At 41.8% G+C, this 14,325-nt stretch overlaps 1 protein-coding gene across 1 annotated transcript in view; it reads left to right on the top strand.

The window, feature by feature from the left end:
• The window catches only part of LOC139656355 (ras-related protein Rab-26-like), a 100,749-nt gene that overhangs the window by 61,664 nt on the left and 24,760 nt on the right, over positions 1-14,325 (top strand). The window contains 2 exon segments of the mRNA XM_071533905.1: positions 2,442-2,494; position 3,143. Of these exon segments, the coding sequence (XP_071390006.1) occupies positions 2,442-2,494; position 3,143 (54 nt within the window).

Raw genomic sequence — 14,325 nt, 5'->3', positions numbered from 1 at the left:
TCCTTCAAAGTTGATAAACAGATTAGTTCAGTTGTCAAAACTGGCTTTTTTCAGTTAAGACTTTTAGCCAAGGTAAAGGCCTATCTCTCTCCCAAGGATTTCGAGAGAGTTATTCATGCTTTTATTACCTCTCGGTTAGACTATTGTAATTCTTTGTATGTGGGTGTAGATCAGTCGTCTAGGGCTGCAACTAATGATTATTTTCATTGTCGATTAATCTGTCGATTATTTTCTCGATTAATCGATTAGTTGTTTGGTCTATAAAATGTCAGAAAATGGTGAAAAATGTGGATCAGTGTTTCCCAAAGCCCAAGATGACGTCCTCAAATGTCTCGTTTTGTCCACAACCCAAAGATATTCAGTTTACTGTCATAGAGGAGTAAAGAAACCAGAAAATATTCACATTTAAGAAGCTGGAATTGACTTATTTTTCTTAAAAAATTACTCAAACCGATTAATCGATTATCAAAATAGTTGGCGATTAATTTAATAGTTGACAACTAATTGATTAATTGATTAATCGTTGCAGCTCTACAGTCGTCTCTTCGTCGTCTGCAGTTAGTACAAAATGCAGCCGCTCGTCTTCTAACTGGAAAAAGAAAGCGTGATCACATAACACCAGTATCAGCCTCCCTCCACTGGCTTCCTGTCCGTTCCAGGATTGATCTTAAGATTTTATTGCTTGTTTTTAAGGTTTTAAATGGGCTGGTGCCACCTTATCTAGCAGAACTCTTGCATCACCATACTCCAGTTAGAGCACTGAGGTCGACCAACCAGACGCTCTTGGATGTTCCCAGATCTAGGCCTAAAAACAAAAACAGAGGCAACCGAGCCTTTGCGGTGGCTGCCCCTAATCTCTGGAACAGCTTACCTCTTCATATAAGAACTGCTCAGACCCTAGAAACCTTTAAGTCTCTGCTGAAGACCCACCTCTTCTTGTTGGCTTTTAATTCGAGTTGAGCTTGACACCTTGACTTCATCTTCTATTGTGCCGCAATTCTTTTCATTTCTTTTCGTTTATTGTTTTAAATGCGCTATACAAATAAACTTTGACTTGACTTGACTTGACTTGAGGAAAACTATTATGTTCAGTAGTTCGAAGGGTAGAACATTAATTTTCACTATAGTCAAAACTTTAGTCAGATTACAATTACATAGCGATGGGATAATATGTTTATCTCACGATACGATTCAATACACGATATGGGGTTCACGATTCAATACAACCAGAGTTATATTTATTTCTGAGCCACAAATGTTTCTAGTGATGGCACTGTCTTACTAGAATGTAACAACATTTTAAAAATTTGGATATAATTCGGATGGAGAGCTTGTGAAATTGTGATGGGCAAGCCGTCTCATCACGTATTGTCACATTTTTGTATTGCGATATGTTGAATTTCGATATATCGTCCCATCCCTACAGTTATGTCATTTTAGTCATATTGATTTGATTTAGTCACCGCCTAAAATGGCATATGATTTTAGTTGTCTAAAACAGTAACATTATAGATGATGAAAATACATCTACTGCAACAAGTCTTTAAATGTAAAGCTCTTTAATTCATATCTGGGAGCTGTTTTTGGAACATTGTCAAGATGTTGTCCTCTGTACATTAATGCATGTCTGTGATTGGATAATATAAACTGTGGTCTTTCTAAGTTTTAACAAAACAGAAACTGTTTCCAAAATCACATCAGTAACACAAAAGTATAACAGTAAGCTTTTTTTTCTTGATTTGAAGAAGACTAATGGCTTCAAAGATCCATTATTCCACAAGAAGAAGTGATTTATTTCGAGGCCGGTCCCGACCCCCAGGTGACAGCCGCTGTATTAACCAACTGCTGAGCTGCTGGTCCGCTGTGTTCCCGCTTGGACTGATGATCTGAACAGTCTGCCCCGATGTTCTGTTATCTGTTATATCATGTGGAGCTTATTCTCAGATTATCACCGAAAGATGCGTCTAAATACCAGAGTAAGAGTAGCAAATCGATCTTCTAAATCAGTGATTCTCAACCTTTTTCATATCAAGGACCCCTAATTTAGTCCATATTAGAGCCACGGACCCCCATTTGATGAGATTTTGCCTCGCAGACCCAAATCTGAGAATATTTTATTTGTCCAGAATTCCCATCTGTATTATAGGTAGAGGGATAACAGTGAAACTAATCATTCTTCTACACTCTCTAATTGAGTTAACGTCTTGTAAATGAAGTTATGCTGAAGTTTAACAATTCATTAAACTTTCCGGGGACCCCCTGGAACCCCCTCAAGGACCCCTGGTGGTCCCCTGACCCCACGTTGAGAACCACTCTTCTAAATGACCGTTTCCCTGTCATTTATTTTGGCTGGTGTTTGGTTTGTGGAAGTAGATGAAAACACTAATCCAGTCCAGTTCTTCCGATCAGCTGATGTGTGTGTTTGTCTTCTGTCTCCTCAGCTCTCCTCCTCCTGTACGACGTCACCAACAAAGCTTCCTTCGACAACATCAGGGTAAGAACAAGAATACTTTGACACATCAGTCTGCCTGTTTCTCTTCGTCTCGCTCATCGTCTTCTCCTCTTTGATACGAGTCTCTGCCATTCAGAGATACAGTTAATCAATAACATACTTGTGGCCTGTGGCCTCGTTCTGGTGGCAATAACTTCAATCTAGCAGAACCTCACATATGTTATTTCTGTATGTTATTTCATGTACAACATTTTTACAGTAGGATCAAACTTTAAACAAATACACCAACTTTGGGTTTTAATTTAATAATTATGTTTTGGCCAACAAAAATTACTTCCTAGTTACTAAGCAATAAACATCTTGCTTGCTTAAAGGATACTATTGATGTAATTGTTTGCTGATAGAATTTGCTGAGCGGGCTGTTTCAAGTCATCAGGATCAGCCGTCCCTTTTAGCCTATAATTATTGATCAAATTCAGTTTCCGAACTGTTGAGTAGGCTGTTTCAAGTCAAAAGAATCAGCAGTTTCTGTGCCCTTTTAGCATGTAATTATTGATACAGTTCAGCTTCTGAACTGCTGAGCGGTGTGCCATCCCTTTACCCTGTGGCTGTTGAGATCAACAGTGAGTTTAGAAATGATTTATTAACTTTTGGAAACTCGAGATGCCGTATATCTAAGTGTAGGTACAGGGTAGTGTAGGTGACTACAGGTATGTTTGGTGTTGAGGAGATGCCAGAACCTCCTGTTGATCCTTCTGGAGGCATCGTGGGCCTAATTCAACCAAACATCTGTGATGGGAGGAGACCACCTGAAAACCCGAGTGACAAACCTGCACTCACACACTCACACACTGTGACATTTAGATTAGGAGGCTGGTGAATGGTGCTGCCTGTCTGATGCTCCTGTAGGTTCATTAACAGCAGATCCCGCCATTTGTGGGTTAATGCATCGTTCTTTTCACATCTGACTTGGGCTTTTTGTATGAAAGCTAACCCTGGATTATGCCACAAAGGATCAAATCCAGTGTATTGGTAAATGCATTCCATCATAACTAGAAGGGCACTCGGAGAGCGCAGACCTCCGCCAAGGTTCGTGCTATTATTGCTTGTTCGTGAGTCGGATCCGGATCCGCTCCAAAATTTAATGGGTTCTTCCTTGGCCCATGCCACACCCTTCCACGAAGTTTCATGAAAATCGGGCCAGTAGTTTTTCCGTAATCCTGCTAACAGACAAACAGACAAACAAATAAACAGCACCGAAAACATAACCTCCTTGGCGGAGGTAATAATAATGATAATCTTTATTTATATAGCACTTTTCAAAACAAAGTTACAAAGTGCTGCACAAACAAATCAAGAGACAACAACAATCAAGAGAGATGTAAGAACAAAGAACAGAACAATAGATGAGTTAAAAGTAAAAGAAAACATATAATAAGAAGAATAAAGCACTAAAAGCAAAAAGGTAAGATAAACAGATCCAGGGTTAACAACAAATGGAATAAAATATCAGGCAAGGCAACAGGGTTAAGAAATGAATAGAAGTAAAAGGTTAGAAAAAGGCCTTGCAATAAAATTACATTGTAAACAAGGCACATGCAGTTCGAGTTGAACGGTACAAGTTCATATATTTCAGTTATAAGCACTCATGGAACGCCTCTCGTCCAATCAAAATGCACGGCTGGAAACAAATGTGTAACTTAAAGTCTCGGCTGGGGATCGGACAATGAAGCGGACAGCGGACGATGAAGACAGTGAGGACGATGAGGGTGGCGACAAAGGACGAAGAGCGTGGGGGGGGTACAGATAAAAAACTGGTCATTTTCCCCCAAATGGGTCCATCTCTCTCTCTGCAGTCACAGCGTGTGTCTCCTCCCAGCTCCGGCTCTGAATCCGTCCCGCTGTGATTTTCATGCCATCTCCGGCCCCATTTGGTGCGACTCCTCTCAGCCCTTGTAGGTGCATTACGCTCCTTTGATTAACACAGAGCGGCGTTTAGACCAGAATATGGCCATTATAAATGTGTGTGTGTGTGTGTGTGTGTGTGTGTGTGTCTGTCTGTGTCTTAAACATCAAGGAGAGGAATAGCTCTGTAGCCATCTGGCAGGCCTGCTGCACTTGCATCTGGAGTGTGTGTGTGTGTGTGTGTGTGTGTGTGTGTAGGTGGGTTTGTGTGAGTCTACACCATGCAAACTCTTGGGTATGCATGTGTGAAGTGTCTGCATGACCTGAGTGTGTGTGTGTGTGTGTGTGTGTGTGTGTGCACGTGTTCAAGTGCCTTCATTAAGAGAGGATGAGGAGCAGTCCTCAGAGAGAAACAGGCTCACAGCTTTTTCTTGGTTTCTCTCTGAACAGCTGGCTATCATCATCATGCTGTTAATAGTTTGCATACATCACTCTGTATCAGGTAGTAGAAAGCCTCAGATCTAATATGGATGGAAAGCAGAAGAGGAGAGAAGAGGATGAGAGATAAAGGGTGTGAAGGGATGAAGGTGTAGCAGTCATGTTAAAGTAAACTTCAGGACATTATCATATAAAGAAAGGTCCGTTTAGATACTCTCTATCATTTATTGCTACAACACAACAGTGATTAAACCTATATCCACTTCATTAAAGCTTTTACATTGTCTGTTCTGAACAGCTGGTGTCTGGTAGCTCTTAAGTGATGCGTGTTACATTCCCGGCTTGTTTGAAATAAACAGAAGAAGAAGAACTGGGTAGTTAGCATGAGCAGTGATAGCCACCATGGCTGAACAGACGATGAAGATGAACGCACTTAGTCAGATACCTGAGCCACAAAATTTACTTTGAAAGCAAATAGAAAGAGCAATGGCACTATCAATATTATCTGACATATTATCTCACTGATTTATGTTCCCCCAACATGGAGATTGCTTTTGCTGAACTCAAACAAAATGTCAACTTATAAAACCTACAGTGGTTTTAACTTTAGCTACATCCTCTGTTTCGGAATAGGCTCTCATCCTCTTCTTCAAGAGCAGCCAACACATTTATCATCCATTTTTATTAACTTTATCCCTTTTGTTACTTCAGGTTACCTAGCTAATGCTAATCAGATAGCATGTAAGTTGCCAGAGCTGCATTTTTCATCTGATCTTAAATGTGTAGAAATTTCAGAATCGGGTTCTGGGTGTATCTCCCTCGTTATGAGCTCGCTGCTCGGCTGTGTGGCGTGACTAAAACACACAGTATGTTATTTCTGCCACTAGGTGTCTCTCAATCAAAACAATAACAAAAGACGTAGTTTGATGACGTTGTGAAGTAGCGTGGGATCATGGGAGTTTTTTTTATGGGGACAGCTTCGGATCCATCACAAGTGAGCAATAAAAACAACAGAATGAAAAAAACAACAGAGCGGCTAGCTAGCTAGTTGGCCGACTTCCTTCCTCACTCTCTGACGGATCATCTGGTGTTTCCCGTGTTTCCCCGGAAATTAGGGGGTAAAGGGGATATGACGCCATGACAGGAAGTTAGGGGGTAAAGGGGATATGACGCCATGACAGGAAGTTAGGGGGTAAAGGGGATATGACGCCATGACAGGAGACCAAATGAAACGCACCGTTACCTTGAATAAAATTACGGATTTCTCTGGGTTTGAACATTGTTGGAAACATTTGGGATAATGTAAGTACACAACGCAAAAAAATATATAACATAGGCCTAGTCGTTTTTAGATATTTTAATGCGGAAATGTCACATATTATAACTTTAAAAAAGTTTGAAACGCGTGAGGTTCCCACAGCCACAAGCGGCCTGAACAGGTCTTGGTGAATTTCTTTGCCTGGCCATATTCCTCAGATCTGCAGGAGCATCTCCACACTGCCACATATTCCTGTACTTACAGCATCAAAGCAGGCAGGAAGAGGAACAGAGGAGATGATCTGAAAGACAGAGTCACATGTTAACAGCTCATATACTATATCAGTCTTTTTGCCATGTGTCGGAAAGCCTTTGATGAAACCTGGGAACGAGAGAGGAGGTGTAAAGGCATGAACAAGTAGGAGTATGTTCAAAGTATAAAAGCTTCAGACGGGACTTCTGGGTGTCACTTATTGATTTTTGTTTTCTGCATTTGAAAGCAAGCGGCAGTAGTAAACGGCCTGTGTATCATCTGTAATACCACTACACAACTCCAGTGTTTGAATATGGGCTCACAGGATGCATCGTCTTTACCTTGGGGTGGTTTTTCTCTGAATTATGCAGAACTATAACAAAGCCTTTTAATCATGTTTCTCTATGTGTTAGGTGATCTGCGGTATTTAATTTATCCTTTCCTTCCTTCGGTTCAGCTGTTAATCACAGAATGATAATCAACTTTCTGCCATTTGAGTGTAACTGATTCCCTGCTAACTCTCCTCCACATGTATAATGCGTCCGGCCCGCTACACTCTTGGGTTTCACCTGTATGGAAGGGCTAGCATGCCATTAGCATTTTAACTTGGAGATTACACATAAGACGCCGTTAGCATTTCAAATAAATGGCTCCGAGGCTCAGCAGCAGGTGCAGACACAGAGGGTGGCTAGTGGACTGTCTCTGTGTGTGTGTGTGTGTGTGTGTGTGTGTGTGTGTGTGTGTGTGTGGGCTGTAATCCCTGTGGAGGGGTTAGAGAGCACACCTGTTCAGCACAGTGCTGAACTAGCTCAACCTGCGAGACACACACACACACACACACACACACACACAATTTGGGCTTGTTAATGTTAATCAATTCTAATCACAGTGATTGAAGTGCAGAGTATACAGGCCTAGCAAAGTGCGCGCACACACACACACACACACACACACACACACACACATACACACACACACACACACACACACACACACACACATCCTTGTACTTCTATCCTTATGAGGACCAACAGTTGACTACATTCTTTCCCTAACCTCTAAGCTGTCATTAACCCTCAGCACTGCATGCCTTAAATCTAATTTAAATTCTAAACCCAAGTCCTAACCCTAAACTTGTCTCTTTTAAAGCTCTGTTGAACTGTGGTAGTGTCTTGGGTTGTGTATCTTCCTCCATGATAAAACCCCCAAATCAGTGATTCTGTGATCTGTTGCTCCGGTGAGCTGGAGAGAATGGAGAATTGTGTTTTTCTCTCTCTCTCCATTCACTGCCATTGTATGGAGGAACGGTCTGAAAATCACACTTCTAGCACATAAAGGAATGCCGACAAAGCAGATTCTGACATTATATAAAAAGTTAATCTCTTTCTTTATGTTTATTAAAGATCCCATATTGTGTAAAACAGGATTCCCCTTGTCTCTACGATTATAAAGGAGTTGGATGGTCTATCTAAACATGGTGAAAGTATCAAAACGCACGGTCGCCAACTAAATCCACACAATCCATATTAGAAAAGCGAGCCTCTAAACAAGCCGTTTGGACTTCCGTAACTTTGTGGCGTCACAAAGGTTCGCTCATTATCATTTTTGTAAGAAATAATAGACTAACAAAGTGTTTTTTTCAAAGCGGTTGAGCGGTTGTCATTGTTTATTACCGGAGAGTTTTCCCTACCTGTAGCTGCCGGGCCGCGGCGTCTCACGTTTCACTCTTGAAACGGTTAGCCAATCGGAACAGAGGGGTCGTTAATATTAATGAGCCTTAAAGACACAGCGACAGAAACAGCCTGTTCTTGGTAAGGCTCAGAGAGATGCTGGAAAATGAACGTGGAAAAATGGATTGAGAGTGTTTTTGGTTCATGACACCACACACACAGCTTTGAATGGACCTCAACACTGGAAAGTGGAGAATATGGGACCTTTAAACCTTTCAGATTGAACAAGTGTAACACCGAAATCCAGCCGGAAGAAACATATACCGATGGAAAATAGCACGTTTATCAATAATTGTTAATATGTGAAAAAAGTGTGAGATAGGACTTTGACAAAGCAGATTCTGCGAATATATAAAAAAACAAGTCTCTCACTTTTTTCCGCCTCTTTACAATCTTTTTTCACAGTCTGTGGTTCATCCATGTGCCACTCTGTTCTGGTATGCGTGTGCATTCAAGGATACTGCAGCACGCATTCAGATACATACAGTACATCCCCACACACACACACACACACACACACACACACTCATGTCGTCCATTGTGTTAAATCCATTAGCAGCGGAGCCGATGATGGGCGATGAAGAAGAGCGGAAGAGTCTCTATACACCGTCACAAGCACTCCTCTACCTCCAAGGCCATCTCTCTCTCTCTCATTCTCTCTATTATTCTCTCTCTCCAGGGTTTTTATGTCCCTCTTTCACTCCTCTTTCCGCTCTCTTCACACCATCTGTAACCATGACCACAGCGACTACTGCTTTCCATCTGTCTCTCTCCCTCTCTTTCTTTCTTTCTATCTCAGTAGTACAGTGTAGGTGTTTTGTCCATATTGCGCTTTGCATGCTATTCTGTTTTATTGTGTTTTTATTGGCTGTTTGACATCATGCCCAGGGACAGCAGTTGTAAACACTGTCCCTGGGCATGATGATCCCAAACACAATATGAAATAATAATAATAAATACTCTTGCTTCTTGCCTCTCTGTTGGTCTGAGTGGAGAAAGGCCTTGGAGGGACGGCAAATTGCACTTTAGCACTACCATCATTCTGTGTATGCATGTGTGTGTCTGTATGTATGCATGTGTGCGTGTGGGTGTGCATATCATTGGTGATTTTCATGTTTTAAATTGAAGGATGACATGTTCATTTATGGCCTGATAAAGTTCTACAGCCCTTGGGTTTGCAAAAACCATTGGATAAACTGAAAAATGCCTGGTGGTCAAGCTGAAAACAAAGTTGTTTTTGTTAGTTCCTGAAAAGTTGACATTTTGGAGATTTGAGGTTTTCACTCGACAGACGCAATATGCATATCTGTGGATGTGTGTGTGTGTGTGTGTGTGTGTGTGTGCTTGTGCGTATGTGAGCATGTTTGCTTTTGTCAGAGATAAGCAGCAGCATTGTTGGATCACAAAGGAAAGTACTTTTCTATGATGGTGGAAAAATAATCAACTTGTCAAAAGTGTCAAGTGATATTTGAGGAACAGACTATTTTGAGACTCGCTTGTCAAAAACAAACTTCATCTCTGTGTGAGCGACACCATGTTATATCAACTCTCTCATTTCCCTCTCGTCATCCCAGCGCTCCATTTTCTCCCCTCTCTCTTCCTCTCTCTCTCCCCTCTCCCTCTCTCTTCGTCTCTCTCTCTCCCCCTCTCTCTTTCTCTCTCTCTCCCCCTCTCTTTCTCTCTCTCCCCCCCTTTTTCTCTCTCCCCTCTCTTCCTCTCTCTGTCTCCCTCTTTCTCTCCCCCCCCCTCTTCCTCTCTCTCCCCTCTCTCTCTCCCCCTCTCTTCCTCTCTCCCTCTCTCTCTCCCTCTCTCTCTCGCTCTCTCTCTCATTCCCTCCTATTTGATTTCCAACGTTCACATCAAAGAGAGCGAGTCTTCCTGTCGTTCAGCACAGCTGACATTCAGCCCGCCATCCGCAATACCTGCAGAATATTACTGTCAAGGTGATAATCCTCGCTCCTTTCCATGTGACAGTAATGCTATCATGTAATAATAATGAATAATAAACCATAGACTGTATATACACATGTAGAGTAGCACTCTGTAAACATATCAAAGCTGTAAATACACACAAATGCATCAGTGTACTGTATATACACAGATTGAACTGAACTAGTTTGTGTTCATTGGAAAACACTGAAGGGACAACATGATGCAATTTAGAATCATGGCTGTAATTGTTTTGGTAAAATTTAATAATGTCGGGAAAAAAAACAATTCTCTCTGGATAATCGAAATAAGTACTTCATTCATTCATGTAAACAGGATTATTATGTTGAGTTGTCAAATTATTAATTATGTAAACAGCTTAATTGGACTATTGCTTTACTTGCAGTATTGGCAGTAGTCACATAATTATGTTTGTGTAAATATAATCATTGTAATGCTTCAGGTTGTGAAAAGAACCCAGCCTCAAATACAGCCTCATATCAGAGTTTTACAGCTGCTGTAGCACCAGACACACTGTTAGACACACACACACACTCATGCAAACACATATTGTACGTACACACACACACACACACACACACACACACAGACACTCACGCAGAGTTTATTGTTATTGACCAGCACAGTTCAGCATAGACACCAAAGAAAAATCATTAAATCATTAAATCACTGAAAGCCTTTTCACACCAGGGAGGATTTGTTGTTCAAAAGATTCACACAGCAATAAAATAAAAATCGATTTGATGGACTCCTGGTGTCAGCTGGCACGGAGTGTCCGGAAAACAAGGAGCGGACTCCGATCCTGCAAAACTGTAATCAGAGGGGACTTTTCATATAATCTTCATTTTAACATTTGCATTTTCTCATTGCAATGGTACGACACAAATTTTATAATTAATCTGTTGTCAGATAACTGGACATGAGGCGTGAATGAAAATATCTGTTTTCACTGACAGTAGAATATTAATTTCAATAAGATTCAGAATGTTCTGGTCATATAAACTTAAGTCTTAAATCATCTGGAGCAGGATTTTCAGGTAAAATCAAGTAAACATTTTCGACAAGGATTCAAATTCATGGCTGTGAATTATACGTATCAAATCAGGTTTGTCCTTCTCTTTCTCGCAGTTTAACTGAAACAACACAAATGAAACCGTTCATACAAAGTTGTCTACTTGATAAATGCATTTACTGAACATACCGACATGGAGAAAATTTGGTCGGTGAAAAAATGGTAAATACTACTTGGGTGGAGCCAAATAACCTCAAAGAGACGCTTGAAAATGTGAGTCTCAGTCCTCTAACAAGAGAACTGCAGTGTGGTTCATTAGGAGTGAGAATGTAACTGACCGGCTACAGAAACCAACCCCAAAACATACAAGGTTTTATGGGTATGAGGACACAGATGTTGGCATCTGACAGCCAGCAGAACAAACCGCAGTCTGCACTGAATCTCTTATTCAGCTTCTTCTTCATTTGTTCTTAACTTATCTTGGTATGAAAATCGATGATAGTAAATATGATGTAAAACACTACAAAATAGAGTACTGGTTCTGGAAAAACCGCAGTAGAGTTTCTCAGATCAGGTGCTGCAGTTCTTCCTCAGCCCAGATGCTGCATGCAGCTCTTCAGTGTGAAGGTGGAGTTGATGAGTCTTGGTACAGGTTTGACTAATTGAGCTGCAGGGACTGAAGAGCAGCCTGTTGATTGGCAGGTGGGGCGGCCACACTTTGCTCTGTGAGGCCTTCTGTAGAGCAAGATGGAAAATTAATGATGCAAAAACACTCTCCACCTCTCTGTTTGCACATACATTCAGGTTTGTCCTTCTCTCTCTCTCCATCTCTCTCCCTCCTCTCTTTCTCTCTCTCTCCCTATCTCTCTCCCTCCTCTTTCTCTCTCTTTCTCTCTCCTATCTCTCTCCCTCCTCTCTTTCTCTCTCTCTCCCTCTCCTATCTCTCTCTCCCTCCTCTCTTTCTCTCTCTCCCTCCTCTCTTTCTCTCTCTCCCTCCTCTCTTTCTCTCTCTCCCTCCCTCCTCTTTCTCTCTCTCCCTCTCTCCCATCTCTCTCTCCCTCCCTCCTCTCTTTCTCTCTCTCCCTCCCCCCCTCTCTCTCTTATCTCCCTCTCCCTATCTCTCCCTCTCTCTTTCTCTCCCTCCTCTCTCTCTTTCTCTCTCTCCCTCTCTCTGCCACACACACAAAACTCAAACACAATTTGTTGATTTTTCTCCCTCCACCCCTCCTCCACCTTGCACACTTTCCTCTAACTTCCCTCTCTGTCTCTCTTCTTAAGTCTCTCCCACCGTTTATTTGTCAGCCGTTTTCCTCCCTTCTGTCAAGGCTGCGTCTATCTGAGACCAACTTAGCTTCTCACCTTCTCCTCCTTCGCTAACAAGACATACAGCCTCATTTCTTCTTTCTGTTTCTGGCAAATTACAAAAAATCGGGAAGGAAAGGAGTGAGAAAACAGCTTGAAAAGGCCAACGTCTGTCCCATTAATATGTAAAAGACAAGGGGAGGGAGAGATTAGTGTTAGTCGGATGCTAATTAGTTATTCAGCCTTTCAGGGGATTTGACAAAAACTATAATGGCTCCATCTGTAGTTGGCTTATTACTGTATGTGAAGGGCCTGCAGCACACACACACACACACACACGCACACCCACACCCCAATAAACACGCAGAATCACAGACTCAAAAGCACACTAAAACTGACATGTGCACCCACACAAACACACACACACACACACACATGCAAACACGCAGAATCAAACACACACAGACTCATACTTGTGCACACACTCAGACACAAGCACACACGGATACTCGCATGTACACTTACACGCAGACACACAACACACCTATCGACCCTCACACACACACCCACATACACACACACACACACACACACACACACACACATACTTGGAGAGCCAGCAGGCTAATAAGTGTCAGTCTGTTCTGACTCGCCTCTTCCTCTCTCTCTCTCTGCGGGATGAAAAGACCTTTTCCTCTCTGCCTCTTCATCCCTCTCTTCTTCTTCTTCTTCTTCTCTCTCTAAGTTCATCCAGCCATCTCATTTAGACTCCTGACACTTCTCTCGCTCTCCCCCCCCCCTTCAAGTTTCAGTCCCTTAATCATCCTTTCTGTCATCCTTTGAGTGAAAAGTTTAATTTGAGCGTGTGTTCACTCCAAGCCTGTTTGAAGCGGTTTATTCGAGCTCTGGAGCGTTTACTCCTTTAGTTTGGTTCATTTGTCCAGGTGAGAACAATGCCATTCAAACTCGGGTGTAGGGCTTGGGTAATATCACCATATACTGTCACATTCACCTCAATAACGATAAATTAATAAACCATAATTTGTTTATTTTTCTAACCCCATTGCAGAAACACTACATTCACCATTAGTGTCATAAATATTAAAAGTATGCTTTTATTGTGAAGGTAATCCCACTTTACTTCCGGTCTTATTCTGTCCATCTCTGTCTGGCTTGACCAGTGGTGGGTATACTGAAAATCTATACTCAAGTAAAAGTACGATTACTCCCATAAAAAATGACGTAAAAGTAAAAGTGAAAATTACCATTTGAGAAACCTACTCAAGTAAAAGTAAAGAACCGAACAGCCTGGAGCCGAGCTTCCTGCCTTCCTGACACAAGGCTTGATTTCCCAGTTGCTAGTGCAGGTAAAATTAGGCTCCCTCAGATCTTAATACGGTTGAAAGTGATGCTTAGCCTGTAGGGTTGAGGAAGTGTTGTGTGTGTGTGTGTGTGTGTGTGTGTGTGTGTGCATGAATTTCTGTGTGTGTGTAGTTTTGCTTTTATCCTTCTAAGAACCAGTTTTAGACCTTCAGAATGAGGACACTTTTGCTAAGTGAATTCATTTTGTCTGGCACTCACTTCTCAAAGGAGCCAGTTTAGGGTTAGGACTTGGGTTTAGGGTTAACTTTAGAATTAGGTTTAGGATTAGATTTAGGTTTAGGTTAGGGTAACGGTTAAGTTTAATGATATAGTGGAGAAGGGATTATGGTTAGTGTGTGTATGTGCCCAAATGTGTGTCTAATGTGTGCAACTGATATGAATTATGATGCATGCAAACACACCTTTTCCTACACAATTCCTCGTTCAGCAAAAAAATGTAAACTGGGGAGAAAATCTGCGATCCCACTGCTTCGGTTTGCGTGTGTATAAATTACACACTTTTATGCATGTGCATGATACACAAGAGTGTGTGCGTGGCTCTCTCTCTCTCTCTCTGTGTGTGTGTATGTGTGTGTGTGTGTGTGTGATGATCTGCGGTCCCACGGCTCACCTGCCTGCAGCGCAGCTTCCAAGCTTCCAGCCT

The sequence above is a fragment of the Centroberyx affinis genome, unplaced genomic scaffold (assembly GCF_046629955.1).
Source record: "Centroberyx affinis isolate AG114_WGS23_722 - 3 ecotype Tasmania unplaced genomic scaffold, CSIRO-AGI_Caff_v1 ptg002455l_1, whole genome shotgun sequence".
NCBI classification, from domain to species: domain Eukaryota; kingdom Metazoa; phylum Chordata; class Actinopteri; order Beryciformes; family Berycidae; genus Centroberyx; species Centroberyx affinis.
The sequence above is the reverse complement of the archived record's forward strand: the minus strand, read 5'-3'. Positions and strand labels throughout refer to the sequence as shown.